At 39.1% G+C, this 27,616-nt stretch overlaps 1 protein-coding gene across 1 annotated transcript; it reads left to right on the plus strand.

Moving 5' to 3' along the window:
* Positions 1–313: 313 nt before the first annotated feature.
* LOC132795517 (syntaxin-binding protein 5) lies at positions 314–27,321 on the plus strand. The gene is given in 26 exon segments (XM_060806277.1): positions 314–509; positions 5,525–5,979; positions 6,227–6,324; positions 7,263–7,451; positions 7,525–7,659; positions 8,308–8,359; positions 8,361–8,372; positions 8,433–8,640; positions 8,711–8,786; positions 8,850–9,004; positions 9,085–9,266; positions 9,363–9,398; positions 9,401–9,529; positions 10,385–10,696; positions 10,770–10,909; positions 11,967–12,144; positions 15,998–16,892; positions 23,363–23,479; positions 23,555–23,677; positions 23,756–23,875; positions 24,647–25,093; positions 25,161–25,269; positions 25,335–25,421; positions 25,492–25,587; positions 26,598–26,722; positions 26,846–27,321. Coding segments are annotated over 25 exon segments (4,401 nt in total). The 5' UTR covers positions 314–509; positions 5,525–5,856; the 3' UTR covers positions 27,103–27,321.
* The last annotated feature ends 295 nt before the right edge of the window (positions 27,322–27,616 follow it).

Consider the following 27,616-nt stretch of genomic DNA (forward strand, 5'->3'; position numbering starts at 1 on the left):
TACTCATTTTGCGGTCTCATATTTTCACCAACAAATTGCTGTTTTTGAACGTAAATCTAAGTAGCAAAAGAAACACATTGAGTGGTAAGTAAATGCGTAAATGCTAAACTTATGGGAAAATATGTATATATGTAAATACAAAGCTGCTTAAAATGAGGCGCCATTTTATATATACGAGTTTCGAAATATACCAAATACGACACGGGTGTTAAAATGTATATTTGGAAGTGTTATTTGTGGTCACACCACATTACAGGTGTTGAGCTTTTTTTTAGAAAAGCTTGGTGTTTTTTTTACGCAAACTACGTTTGTTTACTTGTCGTTGTTCGCGTTAGTGTATTCAGTCAGCTTCAATTGCTACGATTGCGCTGTAGTTGTACAACAAATTTTGGAGAGAGACAGAGAGAGAGAGAGACAGAAACGAAAAGAAGGCAAAGAAAACGAAGAAGCAGAAAACATTTTGTGTGCGCGTTTTGGACGACGTTCTTCTCTTCTTTCTCTCGCTCCAGGTGCGAAGTTGCAATACGCGAAATAGTTATAATTGCGTCGTGCAATGCATTGGCATTAACTAAATTGGCCACGCGTGCCAGGTGTCAAACAGTTTGTTGTCATCCATCATTTTGTTGTTTTCTTTTTGTTTTTTTTTGTACATTTGCTACATTTGGCAACGCAGCGGACAGCAATGAAACAGGTGGGCGCACTTTTTGTGGGGGTGTCGTATTTTGTGTGGTATTTTGTTTGGTATTTGATGTGATGTGGACAAAAAAAAAAAGACTGCTGCTGCTGCCGATGATGATGTTATGCGAATAAATTGTGCAAGGCAAAATAATAATAATAAAAAAGAGACGTGCTGTTGTCCAGTTTAGAAGAAAAATAGCGTCAGCGTTTTTCTGTCCCCCTTTTTATTATTGCAAATCGCACAACAAAACACACACACACATACATGCACACATCTGCTGATAAAAATGACAACATGTTTTCCATGCGAGTGTGAGTCTGAGTGTGCTGTTACTTGATGCCTTTGTGTGACAGTGAGTAACGGCAGCAACAGCAGCAGCGGCGTTGACCGCGGCAGCATCATAAAAAAAAAACAACTATTTGAGCTGAGTGAATCACTTAAACTAAAATGATGAAGTCTTTTATAATCATACACACACACACACATATTGCGGTGGGAGGGGCGCACAATCGTATTGTTGTTTATGACGCCCTCATATCGCTCTGACCGCCAATTGTCGACTGCGACAGAGACGCCGACTGCGGCAGCAGCAGCGACAGCGCCATCGGCTGCTGTTGTTGGATGAGTTGCGCGTGCCAGCCCAACAAGTTTCTTATTGGGATGATAAACTGTGCGTGATTGTGTGTGCGCAATGCGTTTGCGTATGTGTGTGTGTGTGTTCCAAGATGATTCCTGGGCATATGACGCAAGAGCTTGTGCCATTTTTTTTATTGCATACTTTTCTGTGTGTTAATGGGTCGAGTGTACACACATACACGCGCGCACACACACATACACGCTCTCGCTGTGTGAGAGCTGTTATTAATATGGCCGTCGGAGCTACGCTGGTGGCCATGTGTTAGAGCGAGAGGCAGAGAGCGAGAGTGATTGTAAGTATGAAAAGAGAGAGAGAGCACATTTTACGGCATAACTCATTACAATTTCAATGCAAATTTTTTGCCATTAAGCTGCGTGTGTGTGTGTGCGTATTTATATTTGAGTTGATTAAATTTTTGTGTTGTATGTCAAGAGTGAGGGGGATTTATGGTGTATGTGTGTGTGTGAGGACAACAAGTATTGATTGCAGACCAATGGGACGTCAGGATTGCCGCTGGGCGCCCACAAAAAAAGGAAATATTGCGCACTAGGCCTAGCGCAAAAAAATCAAAGCGCTGCTCTGCGGCAACCCTAAAACGATGCCAAGCGACGCGCTGCTTTGCATAACTGACCAACCCAGTGAGTGTGTATGTGTGTGTATTTCACATATACATACACAGTTGAGAGGCAAGCGAAAAGTGTTGAACGTGAACGTGAACGTGCACGTTCAGTTTTCAGTTTCAGTTTCGACTTTCCTTTTGGCCAAAAAGAACGTGCAAACGTTTTCCTCCTCTTTACTGTGCATCACAGTGAATTACTAAACTTAAAAAAAAAAAAAAAAAATTTATAAAAGACGCACACGCATTAAAACACCACTAAATTATGTACGTTAGTTTAAATAAAATCAAAGTTACTACTATTAGCTCCAAAGGGGTTTGTGATTAGCTTGTTGTGGGTGGCGGAAGGGGGCGGGGAATTGTTTGCTTTGCGCTTGCTACCTCAACAGATTTATGTGTGTACGCGTAACTGAGAGTTTCTCTGTGTCTATATGTGTGTGTGTGTATGTGTGGCAGTCGAGTCATGTGACCGCGCGCGCAAAAAAAACACGAAAACGAAAAAAAAAATCTCGATTCCTCGACACTTTTATCCTGACAACGACGACGACTACGACGACAGGGGGCGCCACCTCGTAGCGTAAGCATGCGCATCAGCACAGCTACTACGACACAAACACACAAAAAGCATGAAAATTTTGCATTGGCTTAATATCCAATCAGTTGACAGTGCAGGAAGGAAGCAAGAAACAGAAAAGCAATAACAATAACAACTACGGCGCCCAGCGTTAGGCAACAATAACTGTAACACAAGAGAGAGAGAGAGAGTGAGAGCGCGATAGTTAGTGAGTGAGGGTGGGAGTTGGGTTATGAGAGCAGTGTGGGAGAGCGCGTGCCAACCAAGAGAGAGTTATAATTTGTGTGTGTGTGGGTGAGGGAGAGAAAGAACACTCAGGCAGGGATGACACTGACACGAGCGCGCGCTGCTAAAACGTCCTCGGCCTAGTGAGCAAGCTCGGCTCGTCTTCGTGTTTGTGTGTTCGAGTGTGCTGCTCTCGCAAGGTGCAAAAAATGCCTTTACACACGACGCGACGTCGGGACGAACGATCCAGCAGCAGCAGCTGAAGCAGCAGCAGCTCAGCAGCTTTGGCATCAGTTTCAGCTTGAGCAGCAGCTCCAGTTGCCAACTAACAACCAGCTAACCAGCAGCATTTTTCTCGTCTTAACATATCCCCCGTTCGTGCGTGTGTATGCGTATCTTACTGTGTCTGTGTGTATGTTTGTGTGCTTGTTCTTGAGACTTTGACTTCGACTTTCGACTCCGTCTGCGTTTTGTGCCGTTTGTCTCGTTGTCGTTGTCTCCTTGTGTGTGTGTGTGTGTATGTGTATGTGTATGTGATTGAATCTCTGTCAGCGTGCTTGTGTGTGTGTGTGTTTTTTCTAGTGAAAAATCAATTGATACACATATTTTTGTTTATTAGTGCGCAAAAAATGTCTTAAATATGCTATGAAAAATACCAATGTGAATAGCTAACCAAATATATACATATACAAATAAAAACAATTACTAAACAAAAGTCAAGAAATTGAAAGTAACTTTTATAACGCAATTGTTTCAAATCGTGAGTGGTTATTTTTTTTCTGTTGTTGTTGTGTGCTAAAAGTTGTTACCACAAAACGCACAAAAAGTATAAGAATAAGAATACGAATATAAAAACGGCACAAAGAATTGACGAATCAGAAGAAGAAGCAGAAGAAGGAGCGGGCGCGGGCGTCAAGCGTATATTAATAAAGATGTAGTAAACCCCCCCCTTCAACCCTATCAATCAAGTGAGTAGCAACAAGCAACTTGAACTAAAAGAAATACCAAACAGAAACGGAACAAATCGCAAGCTTCAAGTGTGCGTGTGTGTGTGTGTCTGAAAAATCTGTAAATCGAGGTTATCTATACGTGCACACATACACATACATACACTTCTCTAGGCATAAATACATGTAATACATACACACACACATGCGTAAGAGCGAGAGTCAGAGAGGCGCTTGTATGTGTAGGTGTGGGCTCAGCCTCCCAACTCCAAGCGCGGTGTTTACACAGGCAACAACAACAACATCAGCAAGCGTTGGTATTTTAATCATCATTAGGCAGCACACACACACACCACCCAACGTCGTTGTCGTTGTCGTCGGTCAGGCGCCAATATGTGCTTGTGTGTGTGCGCTTTTTGTTTGCGCAAATTAAATTTAAAGTATGCCAGCGATTTTGCTTTTCTTTTCACTTTTTCTTTTTCCTTTTTTTTTACTGTTGCGCGCTTCGTGTCCTGACGACCCAGCTAAATACACACACACATATGCGAGCAAGCAAGTGTATGTGTATGTGTGTGTGTATGTTTGTTCGTTTGTTTGACAAAGCGTAAACAATTGCAAATAAGAAAAAGGCAACATGGCTGCGATGAGTGTGCGAAAAATCGATTTGTGTGCCATCCCAAAAATAAGTGCAAATACACACACACACATACACATAAGTATATATCTGTATGTATAACCTATATATCCATATACATAAATTTACTTGTCTATGTGTGTGTGTGTGTTTGTCATGTTGTGCAACAACATGTGTGGCAAACAGCGATTTTCAATTATATCCATTTAACATTTGACTCTTGACACTGCCCACAGTCACATTTATCACACACACACACACACATACGAACACACACACATTTCATTACCATCCCCCATTGGCATTTTAATGCTGCCATCTCACTCGCTCTCAGTTTAACAGTAACAGTAGCTGTAACAGAGGCTGTGCAAGCAGCGACGCTGGCGTCGAAAACGCAGCTCGCGTTTTATAGCGCGCACCTTTTGAATGTTAGCACCCCCCACCTCCCTCTCTCCCAATCACAGCAATTGCAGTGCAAATGAAAACGAAAACGAAAATGAAAATGAAGATGACACTTGAGCAAAGCGTTTGCTCAATTCATTTATATCGTTAACGATAAATGTATATAATTGTGTGTTTTTTTTTTTTATATTGAGTATGACTAATGTGTATAGTACAGTATAATGTAATAACTAAATTTAAAGTAAATAGAATAAAGATCAGGAGATAGAACATAAAGAATGCCAATGTGTGTATGTATGTATGTGAGTGTATGGCGATCTCATATCACAAAACGATTTATTTAATTATTGGCATGCTGAGACTTGTAATTTGGTTGAAGCACGCACTCAAAGATCGAAAAGCAACAAGTTTTATTGAGTACAAAATGTGTATAGAAATCATGATGACCTCTAAAAGATAAGAGACCTCTTAATGGGCCACCTCTTCCCATCCCTTGCCCTACCCTCCCTTGTCCTTTGTTGGCAGCTGAAAAGTATGCTAACGATTTTGTACCTTGTGGTATTTTTTTTTGCTCTCGTTATCCGTTCAATTGTTCGATGTGTGCGAGTGTGTGTGTGTGTGTGTGTTTGCACTATTGCATCATCACATTGTCAGACAGGAATTGATGAGTGTCGTATACATGTGTGTGTGTGTGTGTGTGTGTGTGTGTGTGGTGTGTGTGTGGCATTGTTGCAAGCAACAATCCATTAACACGGTAACATGCAACAAAACTTTGCGATTAATGTACGATGTACTTTTCTTTGCTTACAGCTCTTAATTCGACTATTGCTAACCTAGTTTCACTTCCCCAACAACTACAACAAAAACAACACACAACAAAAGAAAACTCCCCGAAATACTAATTAAAAGCAAACAAAGGAAAAAACAAGTGAAAAAAAAGGAAGAAAAATAACAGCAGCAGCAGCAGATTCTTGAGATTTCTCATCCTTCCTGTGAAAACACAAAAGATCTGGCTACAAAAAAAAAAAGAGCTACTAAGCTGAGAAAAGGAAAAAAAGAAAGCAACCAAATTTGGGTTTTTTTTCGAGAATATCTAGAGCAGGCAGCGGGCGAAGCGGAGGACGCAGACTCATGTTAGAAAAATGAAAAAGTTCACATTCAAAGGAGTTCTGGATGGATTTCGACAAACCGTACAGCCTCAAGCCATACGACAGGAGCAGGAGATCCAGGAGCAATTGAAGGCCGATCATTTCACACTCAAGAAAGTAAGAGACTCAGTGCAAAAGAGTACGCAAGAGAAAGTGAAAGAGAGAGAGAGAGAAATGTTAATGAACATTTGTGGTAGCTAGCGGATGTTTTATTTGGTAGTTGTTTTGCAATCGTATCTATCATAAGACACACGCGGCTATCACAGAACTGTTCGAAAAGCAACAAACAATAAAGAAAAAACAACTCTCGATCAATGTTCGTTCATCCACAAATTATTCACATTGATTAATTCTTTTTTTGCAGACCTTTCGCCATGGCTTCCCATTTTCACCCACATCCTTTGCCTTCGATCCAGTACAAAAATTATTAGCGATTGGTGATAAATCCGGCTATATACGCATGTAAGTAGTTTCATTTATTAATGATTAATTGTTAAAAGCAAGCTAAGAAGCTTAAGCTAGACAGCAGCTTTACTCTAGCGTAAAGATTTATAGCAATCATTTAATTGTATAGGAAAAACTAGTTAGCTTGATCAGTTAAATTTAAAAGCCATTTGGTTTGTGTCTTGGATAAGCACTGGTTTGTATCGTAGCTAAACTTAACGAAGACATATATAGAATAAAGTCAGTTTGCGTAGTTAAATTTCTATAGAATATAACCACGGGGTTTTGTGTCTTGGATAAGCACTTGTCACAGCGCATGTTATGATTTGTATCGTGGTTAAACTTAATGAAGAAATATGTAGCTAAATTTCTGAACGATCAAATTTACTCCAAAAACTTGTGTAGACATCGCAGCCTCTTAGTTCGTACCATACAAAATTTAAGTAATAATTTAAATATATAGAAAGTTAGTTACCTTGATCAGTTGCATTTGAAAGCCACATGGTTTGTGTCTTGGATAAGCACTGGTTTATATCGTAGCTGAACTTAACAAAGAAATACATCGGAAAAAGTTTGTTTGCGTAGCTAAAATTCAGAACGATCGAATTTCCTCAACAAACTTGTGTAGAATTTGCAACCCCTTAAAGAATTGTAGCAATCATTTAATAATATAATAAAAACTAGTTAGATTGATTCATTGCATTTGAGAGTCACATGCCTTGTGTCTTAACATAGATAAGCGCTGGTTGAAGGGCATGCTATGGTTTGTATCATGGCCTAACTTAACGAAATGCATAAGGAAGAATCAGTTTGCATAATGACAGTTTTCCTCAATGAAGAAATTGCAGTCTTTAAGCTCTTACCGTTAGTGTCAGTCACTCAGAACACATTTAATATATAGATAACACATTTAATAGATGTAAACGATTTAATTGACTTGGACTTTAAATACGCAGCTTGGGACGACCGGGCGTCGACGCACATGCCAAACATGAGGGTGAATCCGAGTGCGCTGTGCTCTTTGCCCAATTCCTGGTCAATGAGGGAGCCCTGGTCACAGTCACCGCCGATGACACTATACACTTGTGGAACATACGCCAAAAGACGCCGCGCATAGTGCAGAGCCTCAAGTTTCAGCGCGAGCGGTAAACATTTCCACTGATATTTATCACTAACTTTAAGTGAATACAAAACTATTTTCTATATTTTGTAATATAGGGTCACATGCATACACTTGCCCGTGGGCAGCAAATGGCTGTACGTGGGCACTGAGAAGGGAAACATACACGTCGTTCACATAGATACATTTGCACTTAGTGGATATATTATTAACTGGAATAAAGCAATTGAAGTGTAAGTATTCAACTGTCTCAAAGCTGACATGCTTGGATTTAGTTTGACCAGAATGAAGTTGGTGTTTTTTATAAGCATTGGCTGAAGCACATGCTATGGTTTGTGTCGCTGCTGAACTTAGCGAAAAAGTGTAGTTAAATTGATATCATATAGAATATTTTCACCAAAATAAACTCTGATATATAAGAATTCGTTTTTAGCTTTAAAGTTCAAGTCTAGATTTAGTCTGATCACAATGAAGTTCATGCCTTCGATAAGCATTGGTTGAAACACATGCTCTTGTTTGTGTCGCTGCTGACCTTAACGAAGAAATGTAGTTAAATTCCTGTCTTATGGGATATTGTCACGAAAATATTCTAGGATACATAAGAATACGTCTTAGTATTAAAGTTCATGTCTAGATTTACTCCGATTAGCAAAAAGTTCATGTTCTCGTTAAGCACTGGTTAAAACACATGCTATGGTTTGTGTCACAGCTGAACTTAACGAAGATGTGTTGTTAAATTCCTGTCTTATAGAATATTGTCATCAAAATAATCTCAGATATATTTCATGTGCATATAAGACGATTCTTTATACTTTATTTTGATTTCATGAGCATTTCCTACTTGTTGGCTTTAAAATTAATCGGTGTTCTTTGTATTTTAGGGTTAGAACTAGTCATCCAGGTGCTGTGATTGCGTTATGTGATAATCCATTGGGATGCAAACAAGGTAAAGCAATGCTTTGTACCTACTCTTTCATTTAATTAATCTAATTGTTTCCATCAACAGTTGCTTATTGCATTTGAGTGTGGGCTGCTTGTGTTATGGGATCTGAAAGCGAAATGCGCTGAGATACGATGGCAGGCAGCCGAGGCGGTTAAATCATTGGCCTGGCATTATGAGGGCAAATACTTTGTATCATCGCACACAGATGGTTCCATTTGTTCTTGGCCCACCAAGCCGCAGCCGAAGCCCCAGTCCCAAGTTTGTCCGCATGGTGAGCGTAGAAACTAACAAAGTTTCAATAAAAAAAAAAAAAAAACCAATCGTATTTCCATTTCGTATAGCAAAAATCAACAAGGATGGCAATGCGGAAAAATGCAAACCGATTTATAAAGTTGACTTGAAGTCCAGCACAACTGGGTAAGAGTTATCCAATCAAAAAGCAAAGACAACTCACTCACTTCTCTCTCTCAATCTCGATAGCGAAACCTTTACAATTTTCTCTGGCGGCATGCCATCGGAGAAGGGCTCAAAGTCGAATTGCATCACCGTTATGGTGGGTAAGACCACAACTGTTCTGGAAATGGAGCATGCCGTTTGCGATTTCATTACGCTCTGCGAAAATCCCTGGCCCTGCGGTTAGTCTTCACTTTATTGCACTTGATTTGATCACAATTTTATTCTAATATGCAATTCCTATTTGCTTTTGCATTTACAGAAACACAGGAGCCATATGCGATAGCTGTGCTGCTTCAATATGACTTAGTATTAATAGACTTATTAACGCCCGGTTTTCCATGTTTTGAATCGCCTTATCCAATGGACTTACACGAATCACCTGTTACATGTTGCACATATTTAACCGATTGCCCATCGGATTTGGTTCCTGCTTTCTATTCTGTGAGTACTCTCTTTCTCTCTCTCTTTTCATTTCGAGTATTTGTCTTTGTTCTCTTTCTAATTTGTTTGCTTGATATTTTTTTTAATATATTTCAGGTTGGTCGCACAACGACAAGTAAAAAAACGGGCTTCTCTCGGAGCGTGAATGGCCCATATCTGGCGGGGAATGGTCACCTGCCTCCTGCAGTTATTCGGAGATTGTTATCACAGGACATCAGGACGGCAGTCTCAAGTTTTGGGACTCGGGCGCTGGCACACTCCAGGTGCGTCTTTAGGGAGGAAATCACTTTGATAGCCACTCAACTTTGATAGTGAACTCAACAAAGCTTTCACATTGCATACGTTGCAAAAGGATACACAATGCAATCTACAGAAATGCAATAAGAATATTGTATTGTTTGAAGTCTACACAATGGTCTTGATAGCCATTCAATTTATGTCTGTGTATAGAACATATTGTGTTCATTAACTAACTGACTGTACAGCAAAGCTATGGACTAAGTGTAAGAGCTAGGAGGCTGACAATTCAACTGAGTGAAAGGGAAATTAATTGCATTCATTTGTAATTGTAATTTGAATTTTAATTGAAATTCTTACCCTCATTCTGTACATATAATCTATGTCAATTTAAATTCTTACTCTCACATTCTGTACAAATTCCGTGTAATAGCTAGGAGGGTGACAATTTGTTATTTGAATATCATTTGAAATTCTTACTCTCAGATTCTGTACACATGCTTTACATTTAATCTATGTCCGTATATGGAATAACCACTGTCCAAATTGTAGGAGCTAGGAAGCTGATAGTAATGCTAGGAGGCTGACAGTTATGCCTAACATACTAAATGAACTTCATACATGTCTAATTGTAATTTGATTTCCAATTCTTACTCTTAGACTCTGTACAAATTCTGTTGATTCAAACTAAAGTGTAAGAGCTAGGAGGCTGACAATTTTGCCTAATGGAGTGAAAGGGAAATGAATTGCATTCATTTGTAATTGTAATTAGAATTTTAATTGAAATTGAAAAATCAGAATAAATTCTGTACATTCAATGTAAGAGGCTGAAAGGGAAAATATTTGGATGCATTTGTAATTGTAATTCGTACTCTCTGCAGATTCTGTACAAACTGAAGACAGCCAAGATGTTTGAGAAGCCGCGTCACGTTAGCCACGCGACCGACAGCGATAATCCATTGGCTGTGCATTTGATATTTTTGTGCTCGGAGTCACGTCGCCTCTGTGTCGCCGGTGCGATGGGTCAGGTAATGTTGTTCAAATTTCGCAAGGTCGAATCGACATCGGAGGTCCTGGTGCTCGAGATACCAATACTCTATGAGAATTTTGATGACAATTATGGCACCAGTCCCGAATGCGATTTCCTAACCGGACATCAGGTGCAAAAAACCGAATCAAGTGATTCAGATAAGGTAAGGAAGGAGTGGAAATAAGGTTAATAATAATGCGAATTAACCTTCTCACTCTTCGTTTCTCAAATCACAGACGGAGTGCACGCTCAAGGTGCGTTTTGGGGCTCAGCGTAAGCCGCCGGGATTTCAATCCCAATTGGTTTGTTTGACCACGGGGCCGAATCGTCGCACCGTGCAGGTTACCTCGTTGTGCATCAACTCTAGCTATGGCTTGTAAGTAATACACACCCAAAAACTCGACACACACACACACTCGCTCTCTCTCTCTGTCTCTCTCTCGCTCAATACACACACATACACGTACACACACACAGCGCCGACACGCGGACAAAAAAATAAATCAACTAGTGAAGTATTCGTAGTTTTTGTATGCGTATATCTATATTGTGCATGACACGTTCTCTGAAAATAAAACAAAAAAAAAACGCCTGACAAAACAAAAACTTAACTTAGCGCCTAGTCGAACAGTAACAATACCCTATATCTATATCCTTCACCAACGCGAACGAATCGCCAACGTTGTTCTTAGATCGCGCACACCCTTCCCCTAAAAAAACCCCGCTTAACTGTGATTTGATTTGTCTTGCCTTGCCTTATTGAACGTAGTTGCCAACGAGAACGAGAACAGATGGAATTCGTTACTCGCTACTTGCTACTTGCTGTAGCTGTTGCTATATTACAATCGACAATCCAACACACTCGTTAATAGTTATACGTACATCTAGAGTATTTGATGTAGCTGCTATTACTCGTTACTCGTCAGTCGCTACTCGCTAGTCTTGCCTTAAGCGGTCCACGTAGTTACAAAAATACAGCTAGAACGAGTAGGAAGCGAGTGCATTTGCTCCTCAACACTCGTTACTCGCTACTTGAGTCTCAATCGCTACTCGTTAGTTTGACACTCCCTCTTTGCGTTCTTACGTTTACTAGTCAAAAGCTTTAGACAGTACTCTTCCGACGACTGACCGACTTTAGTGCCTGGTGTTTGTGTGTGTGCGTGCGTGTGTGTGTGTGCAAATGTGTGTGTGTGTGCAAATGTGTGTGTGTGTGTCACGCAACAATGAATTTCAAGTATATCTGAAAATTACATTAGATTTTTGGTTTGTGTTTTATTGAATTGGACTTTTTGAGTTCTGTTCGGAATTTGGCTTTTTTTTTGTTTCGATTTCCATTTTCATTTAAAATTTGTTTTTTTTTTGTATTATTTTTGACTGTATGCCGTTGTGTTATTGTGACATGATGCCGTGTTCTTATCTTTTTCTGTTTATAGAATGGCTTATGGTACCGAATATGGACTTGTCATAATTGATATAATCCAAAAAATTTGCCTATTGAGTGTTGCATGTCCCGATCTGTATGGCGCACACGATCCTTACTCGCGAACACCAAAAAGTCCCAAACGCATTGAGAGCAAAGAGGAGCAAAGTCGTTCGCCCAGTTCCGATCAGGTAAGTGATTGATTGATTGACTGAACGTTACTATAACTACTACTGATGATGATGATGATGATGATGTTGGCTCTTAACCCAAATGCTAAATAATGACATAATTGATTGATCATGATTGATGACATTGGATTTGGCCAAAGTAACTATGATTGAGCACTCAACTGATCCATGATTGTGCACAATGATCGTGAGCAATGATTGATCAGTGTTAAATGCTGTTGCCGCCTTCAATCAGTGACAAGCACACATACATACACACACATACACACACACACATACACACACACACATACTGAGAAACACACCGACACACGCACACACATACAGTGACAGACAAATAAAAACACACACACTCATAAAGTGTTAGACAAATTGACAAATATTTGAGCCAACAAATAAGTAATAAACAAAACAAAAAAGAAAAATTAACTACACGCATATTTTAATCAACTTATAAAATATAATTATTATATATATGCATTAATGATTGATTACTAATTTTATGATGATTGATGATGGACATGAAACATGTAGTACCAAAAAAATAAAACAATACGCATTTCTTTTATTAGTTTACTAAGCTAACTTATTAATACCGTACTCGTAAATATTCCCCCGGTCCCCCAAAACTCCCCTCAAACTGCCAACCATCCAAAAAAGTAAAACATAAATAACAAAACACACACACACACACATATTTGCATTTGTCTGACATTTTTTGATTGAAGTGCATAAGAAAGTTTTTAGTTTAAAGACACAAACACACTTTTCCCTTCCCTTGAGTTTGATCCCCTCATTTTTAGTACAAAATAACGAGACAGACATCCACACAACAAAAACAAGTACAACTACACACACACACACACACACACACACCTGCAAGCAAGCTACATACAAAAGTGTTTAGCCCAAAAAAAAAAATTTATACAAAATATACAAAAAGCATTTAGACACATTTCTCTTACCATCTAAGTAACTATCTCTCTCTCTTAAAAAAATATATAAATAAATATATATACATCTATTATAATCTTTATATATATATCGTACTCCTATGTAGCCTATATACAGTTATATGTATATATATAATATACTTTATTGCCCAAGTAGTGGTATTTCTTTTAAATCGTTATCTCATTAGCAATCATTTTACTTTTCCTTCAAGTTTGTTTATCATTTTGTTTATCCGACCTAAACGCGTCCCGGGTCTAGCTCTAATTCTAACGCTCTCTAACCGTACAGCTAACTTTCAATCTCTACCTCTATCTCTCTGTCTGTCTCTCTATCTCTATATTTAGAAGTCTTAATGTCCTTGTTTTTTTTTTTTCTTAATTTTCTTTTTGGCACTTTTGATGCTTTTAATTTGCTAGCGAAATAATAAATATTTTCCATTTATCTTATTTGCTAGCTATTTAATAATTTATCTTTTAAATATACGCTATTTAGTGCCGTGATTGATTTTGATTGAGGAACAGTGAACTTTCAGGTCCTTTCAAATGCGCTCTCTCTCTCTCTCTCTCTCCAACTGTCTCTCACTCTGTGTCTGTTTTCAAACTAAAATCGTATCATTATTTGACCAAAGAAAATGCACAAATGTCCGCATGGTAAATCATAATGGATTGATTGATTGATTGATTTAATATGTATTTAATGTATCATACAAATTTAAAGTAAATTATTTGAAAATTCTTTTTAATGCACATACACATACATAATATGGTTTTAGATGGATGTGTGTGTGTGTATGTTTTGCACGTTGCATCGACTAACATTGGTTGATTGATTGATTGTTACACGCTGTCACATCTCACCGCTCGCATCGCATCGCATCGATATTGTTGTACATCATTTGATTGATTGGTTTTTGATTGCTCTTTGTGTTGTGCGTCACATCTCTCTGTTGCCTCTCTTTCTCTCTCTCTCTTTGCCTCTCACTCTCTCTCTCTCTGTCTCTCTCTCTCTCTCTTGTTTCTCGATGAGAAACCTTAGCGTACACCCAACAAAGACCTACATTTATTTCTCTACTCTCTCTGTCTGTTCTCTCCACTAAGTAGTTGTAAAACTGTATAAACATCAAGTTCTTTTTGATTGATTGATTGATTGATGTGCGTGTTCTTCGTGTATGTGTGTGTGTATAAGTATGTTTTGTTGTGAGGCCTTGAAGTATTAATCATTAAATCTCAATTCCATACATTTGTACATCTTTTCTGCCAACAAATAATCGATCGTCTTAAACCCAAAAACACAAAAAAAATACCAAATCAATCCAACCACCCTCCGCCGATCAATCCACCAAGCTAACATGTCTTACTATCCACATTCTAATCTAACGAATTCAAAAACTAAACTAAAAATCAAACTAAACTAAAACTAAAACTAAATTAATTAAATTAACCAACCAACTAATCTAAACTTAACCTTAAACTACAACGATTAATTGTTTATAAGTGTTTATGTATAATTGCCCATTGATTGATATTGATTGACATTGATTGATATTCTTACTATATTCATTACTATTCTAAATTAGTTCGTAAATTATATACATACATATTTAAACCATAAAACAACAAAAAAACGAATTGCTCGTTAAATTGCCTGCGGCATAACTGTTATATTATACTACATTCTACCACCACTATTACTGTTCTACGTATAACAGTCTAAACTATAAAAAAAAAAAATAAAACAACAAAACAAAACGTTGCCTAAACTCCAAAGTTTTCCCCCCAAGTTTTCCGCCTCCACTCTGATTGTATGTACTTTAGAGTTGTGAAGTTGAAACGAAATGTCAACTAAACCCCGTTTTTTTACCCCGTATTCTTCCTACCCACCTTCTTCTATCTATCTAATATCTTTCTATCTCTCTCTCACAAACACACACTCTTTCTCTATCAATCCCACTTATATAAGTATCTCTATCTCTATATATATACTGAATAAAATTAATTACACAACACACAATATTTGCGCCTAAAAGCAAAGCAAAAGATGCGTCAGACAAACACACAACAACAACAACAAAATCGTCGAGAAGGCTGAAGAATGCAACGAGTAAGACAAAGTGAAGTGCAAAAGCAGCGTAAGGAAGATCATGACTGAAATTAGATATAAAAGATTCAAGCAATTCATTTGTTTTCATCAAATATTTAATTGAATATGCGATTGCTTTAATCTTATCTTCGACGAGGTCTAGTTAGTTCCAACGAGTGCGAATTGGTTGCAACGATTATTAGTTTGTTCCAAAAAGTAATAGTTGGTTCCAACGAGTGCAAATTGGTTCCAACGAGTACAAGCTTGTTCGATCCAACGAGTGCGAGTTGGTTCTAACGAATGCGAGTTTGTTCCATTGAGTGTGATGTCAGCATATCATTGATGAATCGCGAAACTTGAAATGGCTTTACTTCTTAACAAATTGATTAATGTACGATAATATTTTCATAAATTTCTGACTAAGAAATATAACGAGTACATTGCACTCGTTAGTTTGTGAAACGCTTGGCAAGCTTTTAATGATTAATTGCTGAACAAATCGATTACGCGACTATCAAATTTAGCCAAGAAAATTCGACTCGCTACTTTACGCTCGCTTTTGGCAACTCGTTATAGTTCGTCTTGTTCTCGTTGCTGTTGCTGTTGTCGTTTGTGGCGTTTAGCGCTTGCCTCGTTTTTGTTGCTTTGCGCACGTCTGTTTTTTTTGGATTTGTCGCCACGCCCCTAAAAAAAACGCTCCCCCAAAAACTATAAAAGAAATCTAAACAGTTTAAGTCGTCAATTTGTTAAGCCGCAACGATATTAAAACTTGTGCCAACAAACACCCCTTCCTCCCCTCAACCCACTCGTCGATCTCTAGCTAAACGACACCACAAGTCCGGACAGTCCATCGATCGAATTCATACCGGAGGCAAACGAGGCGTCCGTTTGCGGTGCGGCACCAGGATCAGGAGCAGCGGCAGCGGACTCATCAGCATCGGCATCGCGACCAACGTCGCCGCTGGCCATCGAACAGGTGATCAACAGCAGCAAGGAGATGCTGATCAGTGGCGCTCAGGCGCAGATGGGAACAGCGGCTGCATTGGCGGCCACCAAAAGTCCGCAGCGAGATGAGGCAGCGGCGACGGCGCCAAAAGCTGAGCTGCAAGATCGCCGCAAATCGATGTCATGGAAAACGTTCAATTTAAAGCGTCAATTATCGAAAGTCAATATGAAGATCGGCGGCAGTCTCAATCAAGAGCTGGAGGCCATCAAGAGCGGCAGCTCATCCATTTTCTATGCCACGCCTAAAGAGAGTTCGCCCGAGGGCGCCAGCGAAGAGGCGACGCCAGGCGAAGCGCTCGAATGTCGCGAAGACGATGTCGGCTTAGCTGCAGCGACTGCAATGCTCAATTGTGATACTGAGGCACAACAACAACAACAGCAGGCGGCAGTGACGCCGACGCCAACGCAGAAACGCGTCGATTTTGAGCAGCCGCCAGAGAGCGGAGAACGACCCAGCAATTTGCCATTGAGCGAGCAACAACAACAACAGCAGCAGGCGCCAATGAAGCCAACGCGTCAGAAATTCAAAGAGAAGGCACGCGATCAACGTTTGCTCTCAGTGCCCAACATCAAATATCAGCCGAGAGAGCAACGCGCTGGCCTGGGCATTGGCATAAGCAGCGCTGCCAGCGGCGGCAGCGGCAGCGGTGGGCGGGTGAACAAGAACGATGTGTCGCCAATGATGAGCGGCAGTTTATCCAAAAAAATACGTAAGTATGCCAGTCAAAAGCTCAACCTAAACTCTCCTCTCCCAACTCCCCCCTCTCTCTCTCTCTAACTCTCTTTATTTCACTGTCTATCTCTCTCTCTCTGTCAACGACCAGCACAAAAGAAAAAAGGCAATATAAGCGATAGTGTAATGAAAGAAAAAAAAATGGCAGTCAATGCGTGTGCCAAAATTCTCTCCTCCTTTTTGGCCGACCCCCTCGCCCACGACCTGACCCACCCTCAATTTCGTTGACAACTGCGGCTGCGAGAGAGCGAGTTGTGTAGAGTTGTATATTTGTATTTGTATTTGAATTTGCAAGCGCCAAAGAGAGTCGAACGTCAAGTTTAGTTTGAAATTATCGAACACACACACACACACATACAGAGTGCTGCTGCGACTGCTGCTGATGCTGACTGTTGATTTACAAGATTTACGATTTACCATGGGCATATTTGTTGTTCTCTTTTTCATTTTCGTTGTTGTATTATTTAGATTGATTTTGATTTTTCGTGTTTGTCGTGTGCGTTTCTTACTTAGGTCGTGTCGTCTCCATCCTCGCTCCATGTCTATCTCCCACTCTGTCTCTCTCTCTCTCTCTCTCTCTGTATTTCTCTCTCCCCCCATGTGCTCTTTGTGCTCTGGCTTTTATACGGATGCTTTGTATGTATTGGTATGCAAGCCGTAGTTAATAAACACTCGTATTGTATTTGTTGTAGAATATGCAACCAAAAATAATAAGAATAAGAATACCCCTCAACCCCCGCCCCACACTTTTCACTTAGAGAGCGTAATTAAAAAAAAAACGAAACGAAAACAACAAGTTGAGTTTTTGGGGCTGCTTCATTTTTTGGTTTTTCAAATTGCATTTTGTATAGTGAACAACAACTATAACAACAATATGTAGCGAACTTTTATATTACAACATTTAGCAACAACAACAACAACAACTACAACCAAATACAATGATAATGAAACAATAAATTTAATCATTATAATACTACGTAATAATAATAATAATAATCATAATACTGATAAGCGCAACATGCACCAAAAAGCAAAAACAAAAACTAAATGAAAATCAAACTGAAATTCAAATTGAAATTCTTATCTATTGCTTCTTTCTCCTCTTCTGACAACTAGGCAACGGATGCAGAAGAGCTGCAATATAACTGCCTTTATGTGATTGTATGGAAGTTCTTTGGTAATTCTAACAACAACAACAACAACATTCACAAATGCACACACACACACACATACGAGCACCTTCACTGACTCACACACACTCTCACTTCGCACTTGCAAAATTGTGAGTTGTAGAAACGAAGAAGATGATGTGAAGAAGAGATATTGAAAATGTATCACACACACACATAGACATGCATACACAACCAACTTACACACACACACACACACACATACACACACTTATGTTATGTATTTATACTTAGTAGTATGACCTCAAAAATCTGATATCCCCGCGTCTGGTATTCCCCTCTCCAACCCCCTCCGCCCAACAACTGAAATGACAAGAAAAAAAAGCACCAAAGTGGCGGCAATAAGAGATTATCAAAGAACAAAAACTTAGAATTATGAATGAAAACAAACTATAAAATCTCTCTTTCTCTAACTCCCACACTGACTTTCTCTATCACACTGTCTCTCTCTCTCTCTTTCTTTACTCTCTACTCTAAATATACATAAATGTGTGTATATGTATGCGTGTATATACCAAAAAACAAAAATAAATCAAATTAAAAAGCCTATTATATAGTATGCATAACTGTTGTAACCAAAGCAAAAACAAAAAAATACCAAAAATACCAAACCACACAAGAAAAAAAACACTTAAGCATAACATACATATGTATTTGTCTCACCCAAAAAAATTATCCTCAAAATCGTATTCTGTGTATGCACTGTGCAAAACAAAACCAAAATTTCCTAAAGGAAGACATATACAATTATATATTCAAATTTACTTAATGGGTTGTTAATGACTGTTGTTACGTTACACTTTTCTGTGTGTCAAAGTTCCATTACATTCAACTTTATCCATCATCCAACACTATAAAATACCAACAACGACAAATACCAACATACCAATATACAAACATAAGCAAATACAAAATCCAGCTGTGAATATTCCCGTCTCGTTTTACCAACATACAACATATAACAACAACACCGCAAAACAAAAGCGTTTCTATGACAGAACAGCGTCCGCCATTTTGTTGAACGAACAAAATACCAACAACAACAAAAATACTACAATTTGAATGTCTGTGTGAATGCGTGGGCTTTGTTTGCTTGCGTTCGCTCTGTGAATGTCTCGTCTCTGTCAACCCCCCACCCACCACCACCACACCACACCCCCCCAAATATTGATAGTCGATAACTTGTCGTGTGTCCCTTGTTCGCTGTGAATTGCCACGAATATCGATCAGCCAGATTGTGATCGATTGAGCGTGCTCTGTATATTCGTTATCGATAAATATTGCGATCATTAGTTTTGTTTCTCTAGTGCCTTAAGCTTTAATAATACAAAACAAAAACTCGTTCCTTTTTGTATATACGAACTGCTTTCTATTTCGTTTTCTTTTTTTATTCTTGTTTTTTCGCTTTGTACTACATTTATTTTGTTTATCGATAAATGATAAACCAAAAAATCGCTTGCAACGCCATTTATCGTTGCTTTGTTTGCTCTCCACACACTGTACAAAATGAAAAATGAACAAAAAACCGTCAACCTAAATAATAATTATAATAATTAAGCCATCTCTTGAAATCAAAGTCATGTCATATTATGTATGTATAAAACAACTACGATATTATATTTCTAGGCTTCTATCGTTTTTGTAAGCAGTCTATTTATGTTATATCATACACATACACATATATATATGTATATGTAATTACTCTTTTTTACCATTTCAAATTTACTATTATAATTATTGAATTAATTACTGTTCTTGTTCTCGTTGCGCGTGCTTTAATGTCTCATATAACATACGATATATGTATTTTTTTTTCGTTCCTGCCCCTCACCAGCCGTTGTGCTCCCCTCTCTCTCTCTCTCTCTCACACACAAACACTCTCTGTTACTGTCTCTCTGTCTATCAAAAGTCTCTCATAAGTGTTGTGAATAATAATAATAAAAAAAAAAAATTTGTTGCTTCCAATTCAGTTTCATACACATGTACCATGCACCATCCACCTATCGATAGAGGTATCGTTATCGATACCAAATACATTTGCATTCACCCCTCTCACTCACACACAATTGTTTGAATGGCACTCCACAAAACCATCAACAACTACAACACTTGACTGCAAATATTAAAACGGGCAGCGGGCATTATACTACTTTCTCACTCTCATTAACTCACTCACAATGTAAGTCACTACTTCACACTGCTCACATACACAGCAAACAAAACGAAGCTTACACACTCTCACACGCACACGAATACGTTATGCATTCGTTTAGTTTCAATGCGCGTTCCCCTTCCCCGCCTCTTTCCTCACACACAAACACATCACAAACGAAGAAAAAAAAAAGAAGAAATAACGGCAAAAAGTATGCTACACATTCACTCACACACACACACAAATTATATGTACATGTAAAACACACACACACACAACCGCACAGAGCAAAGAAAACAAAAAAAAAGAAGTAAAATAATTAACGAAAAACGAACAAGAACAACAACAGCAACAACATGAAATGAAATGTTATGATGCTCCATTCCAATCATTTAGTGCATTTATCTCTCTCTATTTCTCTCCTCTTCTCTCTGTGTGTATCTCTGCTCTCTCCATTATTATTGTGTTTATTTTCTTTGCAAATATTTGAGCAGATCAACGGCAGTGCGACTGCGACTGCGACAACAGCAGCGCAGCAGCAGCAACAGCAGCTTCAGCTACAACAGCAGCAGCAACAACAACAGCTACAGCTACAGCAGCTACAACAACAGCAGCAGCAACAACAACAACAGCAGCAGCTTCAGCAGCAGCAGCAGCAGAGCTTTGGCGATGCTCAGTCCGCAGCAGCGACAGCAGCAGCAGCGGCGTCGGCGGCGTCGACGTCATCGTCGGCAGCAGCAGCAGCAGCGGCGTCGTCGTCGTCGTCGTCAGGCGTTTATGGTGCGGACGATGCAGGTGCGGGTGTTGCTAGTGGCGGTTGCGGTGTCGGTGGCGGTGGTGTTGGTGTTGGTGGTATTCGTGGTAGTGGTGTTAGTGTCAAAGCTCTTGCGGGCGGCGGTGGCAGCGGCAGCGTTGATCAACAACAACAGCAGCTACAACAACAGCAGCAGCAGCAACAACAACAACAGCTGATTGGCTTCTCTTCGTTTGACGCCGAGTCCGGTGATTGGGCAATTGCAATAGCGAGCGGTGGTGGTGCATCAGCAGGTGCGCATCATCAACATCAATATCAGCATCCGCATCCGCATCAGCATCAGCATCAAACATCCGTTATACAGCAACAGCAGTCAGTGACATCGTACGAGTCCCTAAAAAAGTCCAAATCTCAAGGTGGGAGCACAACAGAAGAGAGCACTGTTAATCACCCAAGAACAACAACAACAAATAGAACAACAACTACAACAAGAACATCAACAACAAACAAACAAGAACTGCAAGAACAACAACAATTGCACCCCAACAACAACAACAACAACTACAACAAAAAGCATCTCTTCGTTTCGCTCTCTCTTAGTCTTTATCTATCTTAACATATGTCTCTCTCTCTCTCTCTTCTTTCTGCATTTGCTAGTACATCAAATACAAATGCAAATTTTCTTGTCTGTGTGTGTAAGCAATGAAAGTCCATCACACGCACCCACACACACACATACACACATGGCACGCCACGCGTTAAACTTCACTCACACTTACACACACACATGCACACGCAGGCAGCAGCACATTGCTTGTGGTTTGCCCAACTCTTTCTCTCTTGCTCTCTCACACACACACACACACACACACACGCTCTTTGTCTGTCTCTCTGTTGTACTCTTCAGTCTGCTTCCCTCTCCTCCGCCGCCCACAACGACGGCGCATTTAGTTTTTGTTTTGGTTTTTTTTGCCCGCAACTCTCGGAAATCGTTTTTTCATATTGTTATTGATTTTTGTTTTATTTATTTTGATTAATTTTCCTTTTTGGCTAACATTTGTAATTTGTGTCAGTTGTTTGCTCCTCGTTGGTGGGCTGCTTCGGTTGATGGAGGAGGGGGGCGGGGTGCGTTTGCTCAGCAGCAAGATGGCGGCCTGTTGACTGTTGCGCATTTCGTTTGCTGCTTGATGTTTGAGGTGTGGTATTATTAGTAATAGGGAAGGGGTGGAGGGGGAGGTCTAAGGATTGTGGATGGGGTGGGGGCTGGTGTCGTTTGCATATGTTTGTGAAAGGATGGATTCGTTTTTTTGCTCGCTCGCCTCTTTCGCTCTCTCTCTCTCTCTCTTTTGACTTTAGTCTTAGTCTGACTCGCTCGCTCGCTCGCTCAATCCTTCCGCTCGTTCGTTCGCTCGCTCGCTCTCTCTCTCTCTTTCTTTCTCCCTACTCTTCTGTCTCTATATATCTATTTCTTTCTATGACTGTCTCTCTCTCTCTCTCTATATCTCTTAAATATGTTAATGTAATTTGTTCACATACACAAACACACACACTCTCTGTCTCGCTCGCTCGCTCGCTCTCGGTATTTGTGCACGCTTCTAATTAGCAACTAATAAATAATTGCAACAACAAGTACAACAACAAAAGCAACAATTTAAAATGCAACAACAATAACAATAACAACAGCAGCAACAACAACTAATTGCAATATCAAAGCTCGACAGCAAATTCTGCATTGGCAAATCGTATTTTTGCATAGTTCACACGCACTCACACACACACACTTAACACCTGAGGAAACACACACACACACACACATACAGTCACTAACACACACATACATTTTCACATAGATCAACAACAACAACAATAATTAGCAGTCTAGTGAAAATAATGCAGCAAGAAAAGAACAAAAAAAAAATAAATAAAAAAAAACAAATAAACAATCGACAAAAAAATGAGAAACTAAATAAATCGATTAACATAATTACTAAGCAAAAGTTATGCCTACTACCGCCCGCCGCTTTCACTCTCTCTCTCTCTCTTTCTCTCTTGATCTATCAGTCTGTATTTCCTTACTTCATTCCTTATCTCTCTCTTTCAATATATATTTCTTTCTCTCTCTCTCTCTCTCTAATTTAAATTCTATAAATTCTTTCTCTCTGTTACAAATTGTATTGTGTAATCGTTTGCCTCTCTCTCTCTCTCTCTTTCTCTATCTCTCTCTATCTGTCTCTTTCTCTCTCTCTTTGCTGTCCCGTTATAAATATCGTTATCGATAACTCCTCATTTATTTCGCATTTGCAATAATCGTTGTCTCAACCACACACTTCACTCCCCAATCCGCCTTGCAGATAAATTGGATGGCACATTCTCGAGATCCAGATCGTCATCAATGTCCAGCATTGATATGTCTTCCTCTGAATCTGTTACCTGTTTAGCTTTTATCGAGAGTTATGCTAAACGCAATGGTAAGTGTGACCAGTTAAGAAGAATAACCATTGAATTTATCGATATCGATATCAATTTTTTGCTCTCTCTTCTAGATATTTTATCGCTCGTTCCTACTTTGTGGATTGGAACTAGTTTCGGTTCAATATTGACATTGTTCATCACAATGCCGGAGCGCGATATGCGCAAATCGCAGCCCGTCTTGGTTACAATTAACGGTAAACTTTTATTCATTTGATCGATTATAGAGTGTTGTATTCATTTATATTTCTTTTTCTTTTTTCTATTTTTGGTAGGCGGTCCTGTGGTACGACTCAAAGGCTCCATTACTTCCATGTCCTTCTTGGACTCTTACGGCTCGATCATACCCTACACGTTTGAGCCTTGGCGCGATGAGAACAGGGACAAGAAAGATCGTAAATTCAATGCACAATTTTATCTACATACATTTGTGATAATGAATCGGTTTATATCGATTATGGGTTATGTGCTGCATGATAAGCTGACACTCTAGCGGACAAAGGCGCTGACATGTCATGACTGCTGTTGGTGTAGTTTTACAATGACCGCTAGATGGCGCTCTAACAATCTGACACTCTAGCGGACAAAAGTACTAAATGTCATGAGTGCTTCAATGACTGACATGTCTTCGTTGGCAATCTGACCCGCTGGCTGACATTTCATCTAGCAATTCCTTACCTAAATGGTACAAAACCGATTAATTCAAATTTTGGAATATGAAATTGTTGTAATCAAGATGTCTGTCACTCTGACTGACTAAAGCACTAGATGTCATGAGTGCAGTTGGTGTAGTCCTACAATGTCCACAAGAAGGCGTTGGCAATCTGAATCTGTGGCAGACAAAAGAACTGACATGTCATCTAGGAATTCCTTACCTGCTTCGCACATAACTAAATGCTTCAAATTTTCGAATATGAAATGTCATGGCGATGTCCGCTAGAGGGCGCTCTGTCAAGCTGACACTCTAGCGGACAAAATAATGTGATGAATGCAATTTGTGTAGTTCTCCAACGTCCGCTAGAGGGCGCCTTGGCTATCTGACACTCTGGCTGACATGTCCACCAGCAAATCTTCACCTGCTTGGCACGTGGCTTGTTTGACTGCAATTTTCGAATATGCAATATGAAAACAATGATTGGTAATCACTCGCCAACTCATTCTTGCAGGCACTCCCACTAAGAGCAGCAGCCGCACCAGTCCCACATTTACACCAACAACTGCCAATACAATATCAAACACTTCAGTTGCTGGCGGTGCGGGGGCAGCTGGCGGTGGAGCAGCGGGATCAGCGGGGGCTGGTGGCGGAGGCGCCTCTGGTGGCAGCGGAGGCGCAACTGGAGCTGCAGCTGGAAGCGGAGGAGGTGGAGGCGGAGGCAGCAGCGCAGGTGGCATCAGCGGTGGCGGTGGTGGCATCAGCAGCAGCAGCGCCAGCAGCAGCGGCATCAGCGGCAGCGTTAGCACCGGCCTGGAAACACTCACCGATCGACAATATATCGTTATAGCCAGCGAAAAGCAAACAAAAGTCTTCGATGTGGCAAATCAATGCTGCATCAATCGCATACAATTATCGGAAATGGATTTTGCAGTCAAGGCAGAAACTATCACGATGAAAGGTCTTCATCCATCTATAAGAAACTAATTCCATCTAGAATATTATTAATATCGAGTTTCCATTTCTAGATGGCTCTTGCTTAGCAACCTATCTTTCGAATGGCCATCTAATGGTACATAGTCTTCCTAGTCTAAAACTGTTATTGGATACTGATTTCTTACCGCTTATGGACTTAAGGTGTGCCAATTGATCTATGTAACAATATTATCCAATTTCATTTCTTGCCGTTTTTTCTTTTGCAGTTTTCAAACCAAATGTAAACAGGGAATTGTCGATCCAATGCTTTCGATATGGGGTCAACAGATCATTGTTCATGAAGATACAACTCAGTGAGTTTTCTCTGCTTTATAGAATCCTTCACTCTTATTTAACTTCTCCTCTTCTTGTTTTTTTTCGTAGAATATCAAAAATATTTTGCTTTAGTCATAAAGGTCATGGATTGTACATGGCATCGCCCACCGAAATTCAAAAATTCACGATATCATCGGAATTTTGGTAAGTCATAATTAAATTCGATAGAACGTTATTGTAATATTTTTATTCTACTATATAGAATAGAAGGTTATTTTAACTTTACAGCTGTAAACTTTGAAATAGCAGTGCTAGCGACTTGCGCTAAACTAAAAATTAAACACAACTTTCAGAATTTAAAAATAACACTAAAATTAAAGTAATTTAACCGGATTTGCTTGCTTCTTATCTCTATGTTCCAATTACAAAATTAATGTGCAAGCGATCAACTAACAAAAAAGAATATGCCAAAAAAAAAACCCGTTATGTAGTTTTGTTTTTGTCGTACTTCTATTTCAAAGTTTACAACTGTATGTAAAATACAGAAATAGTCGTCTACGACTTTATTCTTGATCAGCGTCAACAGCCGAGACGATATAGTCATGTCCATCTGTCTATCCGTCTGTCCGTCCGTCTGTATGAACACATAGATCTCAGAGACTATAAAAGATAGAGCTATTATTTTGTTATGTTAGCTAGCAGATCAGGTTTGTTTCAAATGTTTGCCCCGCCTGCATATGAATATATACCAAATATAGCCTTTGGTATATTCTAAGTAAATTTGCAAATTGAATTGTACCAAGTACAGCCTTTGGCATGATTTGAGTATTTTTGGGGTATTTAATTTGGTATATACAATATTATAATTAATACCAAAATGTTTTGCTTTTATACACAATGGATATCAGATATCTCACAGTCGAGCCTTTGGTATTTTCTTAGCATTTTTGCAGTTTATTATTTCGCTGTATTTTAGAATTGAATTGCACCAAATATAGCCTTCGGTATAGTTTTAGTATTTTTGAGGCATATTAATTTGGTATATATATTTAAATTAATACCGAAATGTTTTGCTTTTAAACAAAATAAATATCAGGTATCTCGCAGTCGAGCACACTCTACTTTCTTACTTTAAGATCAATTTAACATTTATCACAATTCTGCATTTAACAAATTTGCTTAAAATCATTCTTCTTTCTCTCTTTCAATTGCAGTCAATTTATTTTGGAGATGATGGGTGAGTTATATACGGTACACGAAATGCCCGAACAGCCGAAGGAGGGTTTCTTTAAGGGTCTATTTGGCGGTGGCGCCAAGCTTTTGGATCGCGAGGAGTTATGTAAGTAAATCGAATTACTTGTATTTGTTTAGATTTGTTTAACTTTTCAATTTATAAAGATTTCTTATAATCTTCTATATTGCATATTTCTCCTATCTCACAATTCTCCATTCTTGCTTGCAGTTGGTGAACAGAGCGGGAAAGCAAATCGTTCCGTTGCACGGCATATACCCGGCCCCAATTTGGAGCAGTTGGGTCAACGTGCTTCCACAGCGGCGTCGGAAATTAGCCGGGCGCATCAGTTGGCCATGGAGCGTGGCGAGAAGCTCAATTTGTTGGAGGAGCGCGCGGAGCGTATGGCCAATACAGCTCAAGATTTCAGCGGTACAGCGCATCAATTAATGCTTAAATATAAAGACAAAAAGTGGTATCAGTTGTAAAATATCTATTTTAGGAGCCAATTCTACCACAGTTATTGTAATATTGCTTTTATAACACTTTCTACTACATTACGAGTAAAGTACACTTATTTAATTTCTGTTTTCAAGTCGTCACGTTATTTACAAAAACAAAAACAACAAAAACCAAAAAACAAACAAAAAAAACAACAAAAAACCAAACAAAAAAACTGTTTTTAATAAAAATATATAGACCAAAAACAAACAAAAAAAAAAAAAAAAAAAAAAACAAACCAAGTTTTCTCTGTGTTTTCAATTCAAATCCAAAGCATTTCGTTTCTAGTCTGCTCTCAACAAACAAATCGTAAACATCTACAGTTAGACTTATCACTAATAATATTTTAAATTTATATTTTTTTGTACATTTACTACGCGGATTATCAAGACTATTCAATAAGCTGTTGATAAACAACATTGAACTACAATTGTTGGTACGTAAGAAAGCTTAACTGATTTTTTGATGAGCCCTGGTTCAAAAGTGCACCTTACACTGATT

Source organism: Drosophila nasuta, chromosome X (assembly GCF_023558535.2).
Source record: "Drosophila nasuta strain 15112-1781.00 chromosome X, ASM2355853v1, whole genome shotgun sequence".
Classification (NCBI taxonomy): domain Eukaryota; kingdom Metazoa; phylum Arthropoda; class Insecta; order Diptera; family Drosophilidae; genus Drosophila; species Drosophila nasuta.